The sequence below is a fragment of the Protopterus annectens genome, chromosome 11.part0 (genome assembly GCF_019279795.1).
Source record: "Protopterus annectens isolate FY-2018-M chromosome 11.part0, PAN1.0, whole genome shotgun sequence".
NCBI lineage: Eukaryota > Metazoa > Chordata > Ceratodontiformes > Protopteridae > Protopterus > Protopterus annectens.
In genome coordinates, this window is record NC_056745.1 from 46,520,384 (window position 1) to 46,540,002 (window position 19,619).

General features: G+C 41.7%; 1 protein-coding gene across 1 annotated transcript in view; it reads right to left on the reverse strand.

Annotated features, from left to right (window-relative positions):
- The window catches only part of IRAK4 (interleukin 1 receptor associated kinase 4), a 547,272-nt gene that overhangs the window by 184,039 nt on the left and 343,614 nt on the right, over window positions 1–19,619 (reverse strand). Inside the window, exon 9 of the mRNA XM_044087412.1 lies at window positions 18,875–19,058. Coding sequence (XP_043943347.1) covers window positions 18,875–19,058 — 184 coding nt within the window. The remainder of the gene's footprint in view (window positions 1–18,874; window positions 19,059–19,619) is intronic.

A 19,619-nucleotide genomic window follows, 5' to 3' on the forward strand; every position in this document is an offset into this window, starting at 1 on the left:
AAAACTTATGCAAAAACTAAAGACAACTACACTAGCTGCCGACAGTCTACCCGCAGAATACTTAAAGCTTACAGCAGATGGCAGTGCATACCCTATATCAATACTAACCAACAGATCGATAGCTGAACACCAGGTCCCTTCTATTTGGAAAACAGCATACATTATTCCCCTACATAGAGGTGGCCCGATCTTAACAACTACAGACCAACTCCAATATTATCTCCACTCTCTAAAATCCTAGAAAGAGTAATTCATAACCAGGTCACAGACTACCTTCTTACTAACAAACTTCTAACCAACAGCCAACACTGTTTTAGGCCATTCCATAGTACAACAACCGCACTATTGTCATTTACTAACATCATCAGACTTCACAGAAGCAACGATCACTATTCCTTCTCTATCTTCTTGGACCTGTCAAAAGCATTTGATATGGTCTTCCATAGACACCTTAACACACACTCAGATTTACACTTCTGTAATTCCACCCTTGCATGGTTCAAAGATTACCTCAGAGGACGTCAACAAGCAGGCTCATGGCAACAGACCCTATCACCCCTATTACCAGTTGAACTTGGAGTGCCCCAAAGCTCTATATTAGGCCCACTCCTATTCTCTATATTTAACTAATACCCTCCATCTTGAAACCACTCATGCATCGCTCATCCAATATGCAGACGACTCAACTGCAATTTGTTCTGCACCCTCCCTACTAGAACTTCAAACACTAACTCAGAAAGCCTTTCAAGAAGTTCAGTCCTGGCTAACAAATGCTAATTTAATCTTAAACTCTATAAAAAAAAAAAAAAAAAAACAAACAAAAAAAAAACTATTAATATTCTCTCCCACCCCTAACACTTTCTACATTACCTGTCATAACAATACCTGTACCCCCTCACAGCACACTAAACTACTCGGAATAGAAACTGACCATAAACTTAAATTAGATGTTCATATTTCTCAGACAGTAAAAAAAGTACACAAAAACTCAGTACCCTACATAGAAACAAACACTACTACAAAACAAATGCCAAAATAGCCATGCCAAAATAGCCATTGCCAAGCCCACCTACTCTCCACATTACTATATGCAGCCCCCATTCTCACTTACCTTAAGATATCTGAATTACAAAAACTTGAAACATGTTACAATAAAATAACAAGATTTGCCACAAATTCACCAGCTAGAACTCATCACTGCCTAGCACTCAAGCAGCTCGACTGGTTAGACCTTCCCCAACTCCTACACTATACACAACTCTCAATGGCCCACAAAATCCTCTCAGAGCCTGAAAAAATACCCGTCCTACAAACTCTTATTAAACCCTATGCTACTGCTAGACAGCTCCATTCCACCAACAGAAACCACATAAAAACTCTTTTCAAACTACATAGGTAAACTCTGGAATGTCTTACAACTAATCTTACCTCCCTATCATCCCTAACAATATTTAAACCAGGCTTAAAAAACTATCTCCTTAGCAAATGGATCGGCCTGTGCACTACCCCCAGCTGATAACTAACTATTCATTCACCACAAGCATCTCTACAATTCCTTTTCTACCTCACACCTACCACTCTACACAATCTACCACTGACAGTTAATAAGTAGAAAGTATATCACTAACTCTTGATCGTTCAATATTATCTTTAACATTTTGTAAATACGAAACTTGCTTTAATGCCTCCATATACCACAGAACAAACTAGGTGACATCTGCTAGTACTGTGATATACAGCCTCCTTCTGTGAGTCTTATTCTAAGCATTTATAAATTGCCAATATGACCTGCTGTTGATATAACATTAGATTGATATTATTATATACACTGTTGGTGCTTAGCCTTAATGATATGTACAGGGTACATCTATGTAAAAGTTTAGAATATTAATTGGAGCTTTTCTCCCCAGGCCTCTGCTGAAAAAGAACACGTGTCCAGTCGGACTTTCCCAGTAAACAAATGTAAAATAAAAATAAAATAATAAATAAATAATGAGGTTAACAGAAAGCCATAATGAAATCAACAGAGAAAAGAAAAGGCACAATTACAGATGTTACTATACTTTATTTTATTAAGATCATCATTTGTCCCTGGTTAATGCTATGTCAAAATGACAGATCTTGAGTCCTCTGAAAGACAAAAGAATGGGCACTCCTAAAGCCACTTTGGCAGCAGATTCTACAGGTGAGGAAACTGGCAAGAAAAGGAACAGATTCCAAAAGATTCAAGATGAACCTGTAGACCTGACAACTGCTCCTGGGAGGCTAGTGAAGAACCCGGGCTGGGCAGTAAGACACCACCAGTTCCTTCAGGTATGAGGGATACAGCCTGCATACTGACAAAAGTTACCACTAACATCTTATAGATGATGCAGTAATGGACAGGTTGCCTACTTAGGCTACGGAGAACAGGTGTAATATGATGCTAATGTAATGTACTGGTCAGTACCCTGCAGCAGAAATCTGCACCATTTGTAAACAATCCAACTTTGTATTAGGAAGTCTTGGGAAAAGGCAATGAAGTCAGCTTGAGATAACAGGCACTTGATTCCACAAAGGTTTCTTAGGTCCCAAGAGACTTTTGACAAATTCAGGCAGTGACTTTGCCAACCATATTCCAAAAAAAGAAGTTATGTACTCACCATAATGTTCCATCTGAGTAGTTATACTTCATTTTCTGCAACCTGTGGGTATTTGGATCCATATCGGATCCGAGCCGGCAACATTTTATCAAGCATCTGCTCCAAGCTCCTCCCCTTACCCATAATCCCTCACATCTCCTACCTTCCCTCAGATCGAGTTTGCTACTAACCAAACTATTAGCAACTCAATAACGTTAACCTAGAATAGGTTCGGGGGAAGGAGGGAGGGGCGGTTGCAGAAAATAAAGTATGACTACTCAGATGGAACGTTATGGTGAGTACATAACTTCCTTATCTGAAGTAGTTTACTTCATTATTTGCAACCTGTGGGACAGAGTCCCCAGCTACCAAAACTCCTGGGAGGCCCTCATGGAAGGATATTCCTGAGCACCGCAGAGCTAAAGGATGCTCTCCCTCTAGAGATCAAATCCAACTTATAATGAGAAATAAATGTATGTAACCTTGCCCAGGTCGCTGCTGCACAGATATCATCCAGAGAAACCCTAGACCAAAAAGCAGCAGAAGTTGCCATAGATCTGGTAGAATGAGCTTTAATAAGACCAGGTGGGGATAGGCCTTTATCCCTATAGACTTGCAGTATACATTGTGTAATCCATCTGGCTAAGGAGACCTTGGAAATGGCCTTGCCCAAAAAGGGTCTAGAAAAGGACATGAATAATTGGTCAGACTTACGAAACTGTTTAGTCCTGTGTAAATAGGAACAAAGCTGTCTATGGACATCTAGCAAGTGCAGCTTATATTCACCCTTGTTCTGGAAATTTGGAAAGAACACAGGCAGATTAATCATCTGGTTAATATTAGATTCAGAAGCCACTTTCAGTAAGAAAGAAGGGTTTGTGTGAAGTGAAACCCTATCTTTATAAAAGATCAAGTAGGGGGGCATGGCAGACAAAGCTTGCATCTCAGAAACCCTTCTAGCTGAGGTAACGGCCACTAAAAAGGCTGTCTTCCAGGATAAGAATTTTAAGTCTACTGATGCTGCTGGTTCAAAAGGGGTGCCACCAATGCCTGCAGAACTAGAGTAAGGTCCCAAGGAGGGATGGAAGTCTTAACCTGGGGATGCAAGAGAAAGGTACCTTTTAGAAAGGCCTTGCACAATCTCAAAGAGGCCAGAGCATTCAAATTTTTGCCGATATAAAAATTAGATATGGCTGCCAGTTGTACTTTCACTATGGAGGAACTAGCCCCTTGTTGAAAAATACACTGCAGGAACCGGGGCTGTAAATGGATCTATGTTTCTCTGAGAAGTCCAAATAGAGAAGCATTTCCATTTGCTGCAATAAACCTTCCTAGTGGAAGCTTTGAGGGATGCCACCAGAATACGCTTTACCGAAGATGATAGACCAGGAGTCCTAGCGATCAAGGGAAATGGAGCAAACTAGACGTCAGCTTGAGGCTGTCCAGGTCGGGTGGACTGAGCAACATGGGATGGGATATGAGATCTGGGCAGGAATCCAGAATCCATGGAGGAGTTAGAGCATGAGACCAGAGGAAGAGGAACCACACTTGACAACGCCAGAATGGGGCAATGAGGATCACTCTGCACCTCAGTCTGTAAGCTTTCTGAAGAAACTTCGGAATGAGAGGTAGTGGGGGATAGGCATACAGTAACCCGGGAGGCCAAGCATGGACTAGACCGTCTCTGGGGAAGTCCCATGGGGAGTGGATCAGAGTGAACTCGCCGCACTTCGCGTTGGAAGGAGATGCGAAGAGATCTCAGCAAGGGTGACCCCACGCTAGGAAGATCTCCTCCACTACTGACCGTTTCAGAGATCACATGTATGGCATTAGAATAGCCCGACTCAATCTGTCCGCTAAAATGTTGGAGTGCCCCGGGATGTGCGTTGCAATCAGAAACAGACTAGTGGAACTCGCCCAATCCCACACTCTCATGGCCTTGCGGCAGAGAGGGTAAGATCTGGTCCCTCCTTGTTTTTTGATGTACCAGACAATGGACATGTTGTCTGACTGAACTACAATTGTCCCCGGGGGAAGAACAGTGTGAAAGGCTTGCAACGCTAAAAGCACTGCCCTTACCTCCAGAAAGTACAGTTGTGTACACTTACCATAAATGTAGATGTTCGAGTGTCTTCACTGTTGCAGTCATGACTGTAGGGTTCTCCCCTGCTGGCAGGCAGTCCTCGGTCGGCCAGAATCCCAAAGTCTGGGTCCGGTGTCGGCTGTTCACCCATGCTCCCTGACGTCAGAGCGCCAGGAGTAGGACAGTCGGGCAACCCCTCAGGGTTGCTGCACGGGTCTGTCCGAGAAGGTCTCCCTAGACCCAAAGTCCCTCAGACCCCCCCTCTGCCTCTGGGGCAGCGTCTGTCTTGTCCCCTTCTGCCTCTAGGGGATGGGTTGTCCTGAGTGTCTTGGGAAAACTGAGATTTTCGGAACCACATCTTCTTCTGCCCTCTCTGATTCCTAGAAAAGGATCTTTGAGGGCTAGAGAAGCGGACTCCGACGGCAGACAGAGTCTTCCCATCTTTCTCACTCTAGACTAAGGTGTCACGAACTGTCTTCCCTAGAAGGGAGGAACTGTCAAAGGGAGCATTTGTGAAAGACGCCTGAAGGGGTCCATGAATTGACAGAGTCTGAGCCAGGTGTGCAGCCTCATAGCTACTCCCGTCCCAGCCGCTCTAGCCGCTCCTTCCATGGCATGGGAAAGAAGACGCATGGATGTGTTTGAAATGGATTTCAGAGTTGACATTTTTGCAGAGAACAGCCGCTTGTCCTCTGGCGACAAGGACTCTGGGGGCAACACAGTGAATTCCGTGACCAGGTCTCGCTGGAGTTGAATGACGTGTGCCAAATAATTCAGCTCTCATATGGAAAACATAGCTGAAGAAAAGACACGCTTTCCAAAGCGATCCACTGCCCTAGACTCTTTGTCCGGGGGGTGGACCAAAGAACTTTCCTGAGCCAGTTCTCTCTTGGTGGCAGCTGCTACCACCATAGCATCCACAGGGGATCCCTTGTACCAGGCCTGTCTGTCTGTGGGAGGAGAAAGGATCCTGTCTGGGCATTTGGGTATTGGCTCTATGGTGTCAGGCTCCTTCCATGCCCATGTGGTAATAAGATCCACTAATGGATCTGCAAGAGGGGACACCCAGGATGTAGATGGGCCCATGCCAAAGGCCTCCAAGAATACTGACTCATCTGTTGAGGGTTTTGGGGCTGACCAACCTCCCCTCTGGCGGAGGATTTCCATGATGTCTCCAAAGGAGACATCCTCGGGAGGTGACCTGGGGGAATCCTCACCTTCATCCAGGTCAGTATCTTCTGTGAGGGACTTGGGGGAGTCCATGTGCCTCCTCTTACACAAATGCTTATGGGGGACCTCCTCAGTGGGACTCTCTGAAGAGGGATCGTAAGTTATGGGGGGGTTCAACGATGGGATCCACCTGGGGGTCCTCTGGCACGGGCTGTCCCTGGGACAAGCTGATGGGAGTCATGACCAAATCCAAGGCAGCCTGGACAGAGTCCAAGGCAATGGGCTGGGGGCTCAATCCCTGGGAGAGACCCCTCTCCACCACACTGAAGGCCGAAGGAGAGTGAACCTCCTTGGCAACCAACAAGGAAGAAGTTCTCCCAGGCTCCGGGCAAGACTCCCATTTGGATTTGGGTCCAAATGAATCTCTGCATCATCCTGTCCACATCAACCCCTGACAGACTCCCAGTCGACCGCAAGGAGGCGACCGATTCGGATCTGGCCCTGTGAGATGACCTCGAAGAAGGCCTCTGGTCCAAAGGCTCTGTCGGCTATGGGGAGTCCCAGCCTTGGGGGGGGGGGGGTTGGTCGGCTACAGGAGCCGATGTCGAGGCAGTCGTCTCTAAAGCAGAAACTGGTAGCAGGCCCTTGGCTACCAGTTTCGCCTTCCTCTCTTTTAGGGTCCTGGGGTTGAACCCTGCACACGCAGCACATGGCAGACTAAGATGGGGAACACCCAGGCAAATAACATACAGAGTGTGGCCATCAGCCGGTTAAAGCTTGTGGCCACACTCTGTGCATTCTGTAAACACTGGTTTAGGCTGGTCAGCCATAACACACTCCACTCAGCCAAACGCTAAACTAGACAGGCACACACACAGGGGTTGGCTAGGCCTACTCTACCTCAAAAACACAAACTTTCTAAACTTTTTTTTAACAAACCGACGAAAAGACGAAGGGGATGAAGGGTTGCTCACAAACAACTACTTTCACACACTAATTTAAGTATCAAACGTTCCACTTACTACACCCAACTTGGAGCTATAGAGACCACGATGCATATGCATGAAGCAGCAAATGAGATCTGAGGGAAGGTAGGAGATGGGAGGGATTATGGGTAAGGGAAGGAGCTTTGAGCAGATGCTTGATAAAATGTTGCCGGCTCGGATCCGATAAGGATCCGAATACCGATGGGTTGCAGACAAATGAAGTTAACTACTTCAGATTAAATATTTGAGTTTTAAATGCTCCCAAAGAGAAGGGTATTTTTACCATGTGAAATGATGGTGGTATTTCAACTTCAAAGCTTATGTTTTTGTTTAATTTTTGGCAGCTAAACAGATTACTTTCCTCCAACTCTTACAGCCACTTAGCTTCCCAGTTTTTTGTACCTTATCGCTCCTCATCATGCTGCACCTATTTCCTAAACTCTTACATTTCTTCCTCCTCTCACACACCACCACTAACTACAATTCCTCCTCTGTCCATTTATCATCCTGCTCGTTTCCATAACTCCTCCTCCTTCTTCCACACCCCACCACTAACTACAACTCTTCCTCTGTCCATTTATCATCCTGCTCATTTCCATAACTCCTCCTCCTTTTCCCACTCCCCACCAACTACAATTCCTCCTCTGTCCATTTATCTTCCTGCTCATTTCCAAAACTCCTCCTCCTTCTCCCACACCCCACCACTAACTACAATTCCTCCTCTGTCCATTTATCATCCTGCTCATTTACATAACTCCTCATCCTTCTCCCACACCCCACCACTAACTACAATTCCTCCACTGTACATTTATCATCCTGCTCATTTCCATAACTCCTCCTCCTTCTCCCACACCCCACCACTAACTACAATTCCTCCTCTGTCCATTTATCTTCCTGCTCATTTCCATAACTCCTCCTCCTTCTCCCATACCCCACCACTAACTACAATTCCTCATCTGTCCATTTATCTTCTTGCTCATTGTCATAACTCCTCCTCCTTCTCACACACCCCACCACTAACTACAACTCCTCCTCTGTCCATTTATCTTCCTGCTCATTTCCATAACTCCTCCTTCTCCCACACCCCACCACTAACTACAATTCCTCCTCTGTCCATTTATCTTCCTGTTCATTTCCATAACTCCTCCTCCTTCTCCCACACCCCACCACTAACTACAACTCCTCCTCTGTCCATTTGTCTTCCTGCTCATTTCCATAACTCCTCCTCCTTCTCCCACACCCACCACTAACTACAATTCCTTCTCTGTCCATTTATCATCCTGCTCATTTCTAGAACATCTCCTTTCATATCTGTCTTAAGCTACATTCTACTTGTCTCTCTGTAAATTATTACTAAACTCAAAAGCATGCCAGTTTGATCTTTTCCTTACAGTCATAATGCTATAAATATATAAATTATTTTGTTATTTTCTTTTCAATAATTTGTCAATTTATGTTCATTTCTCTGTTGTTTTTGTGTTAAAATGCTATGTTCATGTAAGAAATATTTAAAAATATTTAAAAATCTGGTAAATAACCTCATATATACATGTTTTACCCTGCAATTATAAATATACATTATGTGTAACTTAAAAGGTGGAGCTTTCCTCCCCAAACCTACACTGAAAATGGGTTTTAACCAGATGGACTTCTCCCGGACGACAAAGACAAGTAAACAATGAAGTGCAGTCAATATCTGGGCAAGTCTGGTTGTTTTGTGTAAGAAAGCCATCAGCTGCAGATATGACAATTTTTATTTTCCAATCTATAATATAATTTCCATCTGAGATGCTTCAATATATGCAGCAGAGGCTGTAAATAGGTTACAATCAAAATAGGTGAGATTGGCCAGAGCCAATAGGTTCTCCTACTCAATATAAATTTGTCTGAGTGCTTCCTCCCTCATTTCTGTGTGTCATATGATGTTAAAAATTAATATTATTGAATTATCAAGATGTGGAACATATTTCAAAATGTCCTTAAGATAGGGCCAGTCTACTCTACCAAAAGCCATCTACATTCACTTTCACAAGTTGTTTATCATGCTCATCTTTAGCTGATGACCTTTCAAACAGCCTAAAATAATAGCTAGTAGCACTCCCTATCCTGTCTCAATCCTTATAAATAGGTCAAGTCAGGAATCCCATGCTCCCGCTCTCTGGAAACAAAATTGTAAATTATCACTCTACACAAAATAGGAAATTCAACAGGCATCACTAACATTAGACCTGTAGCATCGTATGTCCCCTCTCCAAAATACTTGAAAAATATATTCAAAACCAGTTGCTAAACTAACTTCTGCAGGAAGAACTCCTATCCTCCACACAACACGGCTTCTGTTCCTCCCATAGTCCTAACACTGCACCTCTAATCTTTACAGATACTGTTAATAAAGTACAGATAATGGCAAACTACTATCTTCCTTACTTCTGGACTTGTCTAATGTCTTCAACACAGTTTGCCACAACAAACTTATAAATGTGCTCACTAGGTCTCTCTCACCGCATCCTTTTATGGTTCAAAAGCTACTTGTCCAATAGGTATCAGTTAGTAAAACAGCACACCACCTTCCATCCATACCTCCCAGTCACCACTGGTGTACCACAAGGCTCTATCATTGGTCCCCTCATTTTAACATTCTCACCAACACCCTCTACACATCCACGAAAGAGGCCTCCCTATTACAATAAACAGATGACGCCACACCATACCTCTCAACCTGGAGGCATCAAAAATCTGGACAATGACCCATGAAAAGTAGGTACAACTGGCTAAAAATCTGATACTAATTAACATAAACTTTGCATGCATAATAATGAAACCCCAGCCAGACCTGTGGAATTGTGGGATACCAACACTCAAATGATAATTGTGAAAATGCTCCCCCAATTTAACATTAACTCTGAAAATACACATTCCACACAGAAACACTAAAGTCCCTTTACAACATTAATAAAAAATCTTAATGGAAGTAGTAGACAATACGCATGTAAAATACTTTGTATTCGACTTTCTGCCCTACCACACTTCTAGCATGTACAGACTGACATCTTGTTAGCTGTACCTTTACATATATTCATTAAAATAACATACATCAGTAACTGTTACATCATGTATAAAAGAAATGTGCACTCTATTGATTTTTATAAGAAATCAAAATGAGCTTATAACAGAATGAAGTAAAAACTAAAATTATTTAAAAGCTCATTCATAATAATATTAAAAATCCTACCTTTCCAGTAGAAGAGAAATATGCCAAATCTACTCTATAATAATAAATCAAAAAGTTGTGCCTTCCATATGATCTGGCTCAAACCATATGTAGCAGTCCTGTTTACATCCAGTTAGAATCTGGTTAATATTTTAGTCAGACCATTAACATCAATTCTAACTAGTTCAGTTTTCCAAGCACACAAAAATACACACTGACATGCATCAAGTGTACAGGTCTCTGTACAATTTCCAATCAAGTGATGCTCACGATTTTCATAAACAAACTGTCCCATCCTAAACATAAATACAAGCATTATAACACATTCAAGACTGACACACAGCACCACTTGACAAGACAGCACAAAAGGAATACTTAAGACCAGGAGAAGTTCAAGCAAGACAGGAGTAGCTGCAACACAAAAATCCTTAATACATCTTTATGTCTGTGACACACTAAATCAAAACAATTCAACGTGTCAAAATTGTGAAATACGCAGATGTTGCTTCTGCTCTATATTCTTACTTAGAGGTTGCATCAGCAAAACACAATCACCAATTTTCACTTCCTGCGCAACCAGCATGCAATGCACCCGATAATCAGCACCTTCCTTAACTTCAGGCCACCTCTATATAGGATTAATACATGTGCCAACAATATACATCGTGTTATTATGTTATAATCTCGTATAGCATAACATTCATTTTTCACTCTGCTTGTATACATTCATTAGTGTGTTTTTGCTGACCTGCCCTGATACATACTGCAGATACCCCATTCTAGGAGACTGCAGTTAATTGTAATCGATTTCCAGTACGCAGACAAAATAAACTCAGGTTTCCATTTACTAACCAAGTAGGACAACGTCAGCCACTAATCGTCCAAGACAGCCTGCCAACAATGACCCCAATGAATGGCTTCTTCATTTCTCCCAATATGCAAAGCTGGAGACAAAGACGTTAGCTGTAACATATAATACTAGGTCTACTTCTCTCGGGACCGCAAACCACTTTGTCACCCCCGCCCTCCTAAAATACAAGATCAGTGCCTGACAGCATAGTAACACATTTCATAGTTCCTCTACCAATATTTATGTGCCCTACACAAACTGCATTGGTTTATGACACAATGAATTAAAACTGGTCTTTAAACAGTTACCGAGAATTTGCGCATTCGCTCATTTTGAATGTACATTTACAAACCTGCAAACTCTCAGTCACCTCCAATACTACAACCATAAAAGTAAACTTAGTTACATTAGACTGAAGCATTCCTTTTAACCAATATGAACCCAGCAATAAAGATCCCCACTGCCATATTTGTCAATCGCTATTCAGAAACAAAACAATGAATTCAATACTTTCCAGTGCTAGATTAATATTTAAAAACTGCCCCTGATTTAGCCTTCATGTCCCATTTTTTTGAATTTATCCACAATTCCTGAACAAAAAAGTTGAGAGGTACATATGTGAGCAAGTCACTTAGCCCGACAGTGCTTAATGGTCATCCCTGAAAAAAAAAAAAGACGCATACAAAATAAATTTAGACATACATGAATATCAAATCAGTTAACATCCTAACCACCCCATTAAAAAATGCAAGTTTGCTTGAACTGAATAAATGAAATTAAACAGATAACTACCTTAAAAGAAAGAATATGATAACCACTTGTCATTTCACTCATTCCTTACTAAGGGCTACTATCAAGACTGTGATATTTACACAAAGCATACCCTCACAGCGAAAGCAGAATGAAGGCAATGACCACATTTGGAACTGTTACAATATTAGAAAGGACGGACTTTCAGGATGAAACAAAGCGAAGGCTAAGCCAGAGAAAAAATGTTAATCTACATACAAACACCTGACCTAACTAGACCTAGACTAGAAGCGTTATTTTCTTTTTTTTTTTTATTTTTAGCTGGGAGAAGAATGGGTGGTAATAAATTTACTCATAATTTTTTCAGAAGAGAAGACCGTCCAAGTCGTCCAATGACTGCTGCCTGGAGTGCTTGCTGCACAGTAGTAACGATCGGCTTACCTTCCTTCCTTGCTCTAATTAATTTAAAACAAAAAGCACACCACTACACTACAGTAGCACAGTACAGCTGCTACTGCTCTCAATATCTTCCACAGCTCTGTTCATTCGTCACTTGACGCTGCTTATGCAATTCAAACACGTTGCCATACAGAAAAAAATCAACACAGACAGAAAACAGTAGTACACACCTCCTCCAGCCCTCAGATGAATTCCGACAGGCTGGCATTCTGCTCACGAAGCTGACGTCATCGCGCATGTCCCTGCATGTGATGATGTCAGCAAAAATTTGCCCCCAAACAACTGAAAAAAAATCCGGGAAATTTAGAAATTAAAAAATACTGAGGAATTTGTTATGGTTGACAGGCATGTCAAGAGACCTTTTTGATGGCTGTGCTTGCTACAGAGTTAATAACCTTTCCCTTTGCTACAACTTTTTAATAGGGTAGAATACTGGGCAAGGGTAATGAGTGAGGACGTGGGGGGAGTAAAATTTTATTTACATTTTATATATATATATATATATATATATATATATATATATATATATATATATATATATATACACACACACACACACACACACACACATATATGTTTATTTATATTTGTTTACCAGGGTGGTGCATTGATCAGTATACTGAACAATTACAGGCTCATCCCAGGTGAAATACAAAATATTTCACAAACAATAAATACAAAAATATAAGCAGTAACAGAGTAGTTCACACCAATTACATAGACAAACAGTGTACATACATTTTAGTCAACAAGCACAGCGCAATGTACAATCAAGCGAAGTGTAATATACAATATGTACATTATTTTCTAAAATAGGTCAATCTCTGGGGAATCTTCCGACATGAGAAGAGACTCAGAAAGCAGACAGGTTAGGGTATGTCCTGTGTTGAATCGGGATCATTTGGCTTGGATGAAGAACTGCTTTTGAGCTGCATTCCGAATAACTGTTGACTTCCTTAATGCTGATGAGGAGAGCTTGTGAAAGAGTAGGTGCCTGAGATAAGAATGCATGTGCAGTGTTGTAGGGTTTGGTTCTAGGGGTAATGAGAGTTGGTGTGACAGAGCATGTGCAGTGTTGTGGGGTTTGGTTCTAGGGGTAATGAGAGTTGGTGTGACATAGCATGTGCAGTGATGTGGGGTTTGGTTCTATGGATAAAGTAAGTTGGTGTGACTGTGACAGAGCATGTGCAGAGCTGTGGAGTTTAGTTCTAGGGGTAATAAGAGTTGTGGCAGAGCATGTGCAGTGATGTGGGGTTTGGTTCTATGGATAAAGTGAGTTGGTGTGACAGAGCATGTGCAGTGTTGTGGGGTTTGGTTCTAGGGGTAATGAGAGTTGATGTGACAGAGCATGTGCAGTGTTGTGGAGTTTGGTTCTAGGGGTAATGAGAGTTGGTGTGACAGAGCATGTGCTGAGATGTGGGGTTTGGTTCTATGGATAATATGAGTTGGTGTGACAGAGCATGTGCAGAGCTGTGGAGTTTAGTTCTAGGGGTAATGACAGTTGTTGTGGCTTATGCGTAGTGTCTCAGGTTGTATGAGGAGCTGTAAGTGGAGTAAATGTGTGGAGTTGAAGTAGTTTGTAGAGTTGAGATCCTAAAACAAGGTTAGATCTTTGTTTTATGGGTAGCCATTTGGATTTTTCTAGGGTGATACAGTGATGTCCACAGACAGGTGAGCTTGCAATGAATCAACAGATGCTGTAAGAGATAGTATGGAGTGTAGCAGCATTTTTCTTGGAGAGACAGAAGCAAAACCTGTGAGCCCAAATTCAAGTTGAGAAAGGAGAACTCCTTTGCCAGTGCCTACCCTGTCTGACTGGGATAGAAAAGGGGAGCTCTTTTAGGCCCAGAAGAGGAGGGAGTTTATTTTGACTCTTACTTTGTCCTTGTGGAAATGGAAATTTAGTGACAGATCAAGCCATAGTCATAGGTATTTGAAGGTGGAGGTTGCCTCCATGGAATGGTTGTGTAGGTCAAAGATAAAGAGTTGAGTGCTTGGTGAATTTTCTGTGGAATTCCAAAAACATATTTTTGGTCTTGGTGGGGTTGAGAAGTAGTTTATGGTTTATGAGTCACTGGTGGAGCCTATGTAAGTCTGAGTGTAGTTAGCACTGAATGCTGGTGGGAGAGTGACCTGACTGGAAAATGACAACGTTGTCAGAGGATAAGTCGGAGATAGGGGAGGTCACAAAAAAGGTTGTTGATGAATAAGGAAAATATGAGGTGGGCAAGAATGGATCCTTGTTGTACACCTTTGGTAAAAGGTGCAGATTCTGACTCGGAGGATCCTGTTTTAATTCTGAAGTGTCTGCAGTGAGGACATTTTTAAATGAGGGAGCAATGTCTGGACTGATATCAATTTTAATTAGTTTGTTTTGGAGAAGATCGTAGTCGATGAGGTCAAATGCCTTTGTCAGGTCTAGAAATAGAGCATCTGTAAAGAGGCCACTATCTGAGTTTAGCAAGATGTCATCAGTTAGGGGACCAACATGCTCTCAAAGTATTTTGTCCAGGCCAGAGTCCATGTTGTTTGGACTCTGGCCTGGACAAAGGTGCTACTAATGGATACAGAGTATGAGAGTGAGAAGTATATTTTGAGTTGGTATGCTTTGGGGAGTGTTCAGTTAGAGCAGTTTTCCAAATCTGTAGCACAATGATTTGTGTGTGACATAGACTACAAATCTGTGGCACAATGATTTGTGAGTGACATAGGCTACAAATCTGTGGCACAATAATTTGTGAGTGACATAGATTACAAATGTGTCCGAGAGGAGCATAATGATTTGTGTGTGACATAGATTTCAATTCTGTGGCATGATTTGTGTGTGACAGATTACAAATGTGTACTCTGTGGCATGATGATTCATGTGTGACATAGATTACAAATCTGTGGCATGATGATTTGTGTGTGACATAGATTACAAATGTGTGCGAGAGGAAGACACAGACGCTCTCTGCAGTGATATATGAACCACGGATTTATGTTGTCAGATCCAGGAGGGGTGTCAGTGGGAATATTTTCAAGCAGAATAAAGACTTCTTTGGGACATATGTATTTGAAGTGGAAGAAGGGGATAAATGGTAGTGGGGTGGGCAATGCCTGATCTGTGGGAGGTGGGGAGTTTACTGAAGGGAGATAGCTAAATTAGTTAAGAAAAAAACTTCTGGAGAAAGTGTTGTTGTACCACAATGAATGGTGTCTGTTGACAGGGTATCATGAGGAGATTTCCTCCTATGTGTAGGTTAACCTCTTTCTAAAAGTGTTTGGGAGAATGTAAGAGGATAGTTTGTTTGTTTGTTGATTTATTTTGTGCCTTCTAATGGACTTCTTGGACAGGTTACACAAGACTATAAAGTAGGTGCAGTTGTCAGTTGTGGGGGTCTGTTAACATTTTTGCCATGCTTCACCCCTTAGAATTAAAATATGTTTGAGGTCAGTGGATAGCCATTCGGTTTTTCTGGGTTTATAGAGTCTGCAGATGTGCAAGAAAATTTTGTCTTACAGCTGGAGTATAAAGTTGGTTAGGCTTACAGCTACTGTATTAGGGTCATGTAAGCAGAGCATATAGTTCCAGTTGTGGGCTGTGAGAAAGATTCTGTGTTTGTCTATATTTGCGCTACTCTGGTTTCTGAAGGCTTTTGATATTGGTGGCATTTTTATAGGATGGCTGACATTTGTAAAGGTGACTGGGCAGTAAAAGGTAGCTGTATACCTTCTGGCCACTGTCCTAATCCTCCTGTCCTTGGTGATGGCCATGCATGACATTTGCCTCCTAACCACCTCCAGAATGCGACAGTTGGGCATGGCCTCAGAGATTCTGTTGCTCAGCATTACTACTACTCTGTTGCTGGGCAACACACTGGGTGGGAATTGGGGGAGGAGAACAATGTTTCTGAAATTTGTCTCAGAAATCCTGACTTTTCCCTCCTGCTGGTTCTTTTGCAGCTGTCCTCATTGAACCTCAACTAACCAGGACTCTTCTGACTCAGAAGATGGGATGCAGAGGATGTTAAAACTCTACTCCAACAGCCAAGAAAATTTGTTCATATTATCCAGCTGATTCTTGACTTAAGGTTCAAAAAGAAAAAGGTTGTGAAAAGAAGTATTCATAAATGTCATCTTGGTGTCACTGGCACAGTCTGTGAGTTGCTGCCAGTCCAACAGGTGCACGGCAATATCAAAACTTGAAACTCCGGTACAACCTTCAGAGTTATGAACACTCTCATTATGAGGGAAAGAATGGATAATACAAGTGCCAAATAGGAATGAAACTTCTGTTTCAGGGGTTATGTTAGGAAGTGATTCACCAAATTTCACTGACCATGTTTCACTGGAAATGTCTAATGTGGGTTAGATTGTTTACGGCACTCAGGCAAAAAACTGGAGATGCATAAGCCCACTTCCCTTTGCAGTTCTTGACTCTCTCAACTCTATCACAAAGGATGAACCACCAGGTTCTGAGGTGTCAGAGCCTTTGTAAGAGCTGTTGCTTAGTTACAGTATCAGGCTTTGGAATCTCCAAACAGACATTCCAGACCCTTGGGGACAGAAGCATTCTGTCTGGTTTCTTTGGAACAGGATCCACGTTATATGCGGTTTCCCATGCTTTATTGGTATCAACATTTAGCTTTAGCATCGATGGATGGAGCACCCAAAAAGACTTCTGGGTGGACCAAAAGGGCTGCTGCAGTGCTTGCTGAGAGGAAGACAGGGGATTCACGGGCCATACTCCCCTTTACTATAGCATCTCTAAGACTTCTTTAAGCTTGGAATGTGGATGAGAAGTCAGCATTCTCTGTGTTCTTAAGTCTGAACAGGAGACACAGCAAGGGAATCTATGCTGTTTCTTGCATGTATACTTCTCTCCTGATCTTCAGTGGTGGTGAATCCAACCATGAAGCACAATTCTGGGTTGATGTCATCAATGACCAGTGTAAAAGCTTTTGGGCCCTTTTATCTTGTTATATGACAAGAAGAGCAACCACTGGACCAGGAACAGACTACTCTCTGATTGGCCTTCTGCCCACATCATAGCAACAGCAAAATATTGTAGATAGTCATTTCAGGGGTGACTGCAACACTTGAGCTGAAATCAGCACTGACTGCATAATTGGAGTTTACATATCGGTAATGACAACTGGAAAGGCAACCCCATTAGCATCGCTAGTGACACATTCAGCATCAAACACCACACCAAATCATTGACCCCCTCCTGTGTTGGTGCCAGCCGGCTCACCAGTATTGGCAGAGTTGGAATCAGACAATGGACACTAGCAGCAGTAGCAGAGCTAACAACTGGTTTACTGATGAGGAAGGCTGAGGCCTTGAGTTCGGGTGCATCGTCATTATTTCACTTATCGACATCGGAATCACCTCAGTCAGTCAGCAACCTTAGAAATGGTGCTAAGACAATGGATGCTGATGTGGAAAATCTGGAAGACATACAAGAAGGTGAAAACAGCAAGTATAGGTCTCTGTTCACTGTAAATGCCTAAGGGGTTGGGACCTATAAACAGCTTCTTCTAAGTCCAGAGTATGGTGTCGACAAACCTGGTAAACTCAAACTTGGGCAGTTGTAAAAGAGGAGTCCTGGCGTATAATGGCCTCCATCCTTTCTGAACCTAATCTGCTAATGAAATTAAACTTCACAATTTGGCTAATCTTGAAGGAAACTTCTACAATCTGCAGAATAATAGGTCCAACTTCTAGGATTTAATTTCTCATTGTTTTCAGACATGGAGAGGAAGGTCTCAGCTTGACCTATTTAGAAGAAGACGTGTTGTTTATATTTAGATGGCCAATGTGAGTCTTCAAGATCCACAGCTGCTACTGGTTGCAAAATAGGAGAAGCATTTGCCTTTGCGTGAAAGTCACATGTCACAGCCAAAAGACAATCTTTATATAGCTAATTTTTTTTTTTTTTTTACTTCATGTTCCCAGGGAACATTGGGTATAAAGGCTTTTCAGATCTTAAACGTAATATTGTGCTCTTCACCAAAACAATTTAAGCAATTCTGGTGCTTATCGTGGAGTGTTATTCTGTTCCTGCACTTGGATTGACAGAATGCTTAGTCCATGACTACAAAGGGTAATACTAGAAACACACAAAAAAATTCAAACCATATCAAAAGGCTTAGAAACTACTTTTTAACAGTAAAACACATTCACAGAGATGCAAAAATAGGCAAAACTGCAATTTTAACAGCTAATAAAAAATGTGAAGACGTTCTAAATGTTGGCCCAAGGAGGGACTAGAATGTAGGAGAAAATCTCCACTAAAATATACAAAGGGTATCTGATGAATCCAAAAGTACAAGTCAGAATAAACAACAAAGTGGACGATAAAAGATTAGGCAGCATACTCACAGCTGTAAAAACACAATTTACTACAGAAATGTGAAAAGTCTGGGACTGTTTCTCTAGTATGTGAATGCTGCAGCATGTCAAAAGAGAACTGGAGATGAATGTCTTTGTTATGCATTACAGGATAAAGGGAGGAACCTAGTAGCCTTGGAAAGTTTTGGTTGCAGAGCTGTCATTTATGTGCTGGGATCCGTCCTTCTGTTACCAAGGACAACCCTTCTTATACCAGATCTCAGTTTATGCAGGGGAAAGTGTATAACGCAGTAAGTTCACAGGGTTTAACTTAAACCCACAGCTACAAATGACATTTCATATACATAAAGAAACTGAGACCTACTTGTAAGTTGCACTAAGTGAAAAGCAATGTACATAGATACATACCACACCAAAACTAAAAATATCGGATTTTGGAGTGACCTCCCCACGAAGTGCCTCTGGTGCCATATATGCTGTTGTTCCTACGATTCTTTCTGTCATGACTGTATGTGTGAACTGTCCTGATGCCCGTGCAAGTCCAAAGTCAGAAATCTTAGGTACGAAGTTATCATTTAACAATATATTAGCACTGAAATAAATGCAAAAAGACATAAAAGCTATAACAAAAGATGCACAAATGTGTACATAGAATGGATACTAAAGACACTCAAACAATAAGGAATATGTACGGTCATAATAATGTTAAGAGTGCAGAAATCTTTCACTCGACATAACACTCTCCAATGTACAGAAAAAAATTATGGATACAAAGGCAGTGACAAATGTGGAGACACGATGGAGGAACAAATATATTTTCCGTGACATTCATTTTAATGTACACAATACTCAGGGTGAAAACCACACATCTGTTAAGTACTGTAAACATGTACAAGAAGTGTGAACACATTGTGAGAGGATAACAACTAGTAACCAGGATTCTACTTATAAACTTAATGCAGCCAATTTTGATTCCGTGTAAGAATGGCATACAGAAGCAGTACTGACTAGGTAACTCCAGTACAAAGAAAGTATTAAAGCCTAAATGTAACCAGAGTTTTAAACTACCTGCTGCAGGTAAACAGCTGCAATGGATTACAGAAGAAATATAACAATATTGTAAGATGTTAATAACTGGGTTTCTATGTGGAGA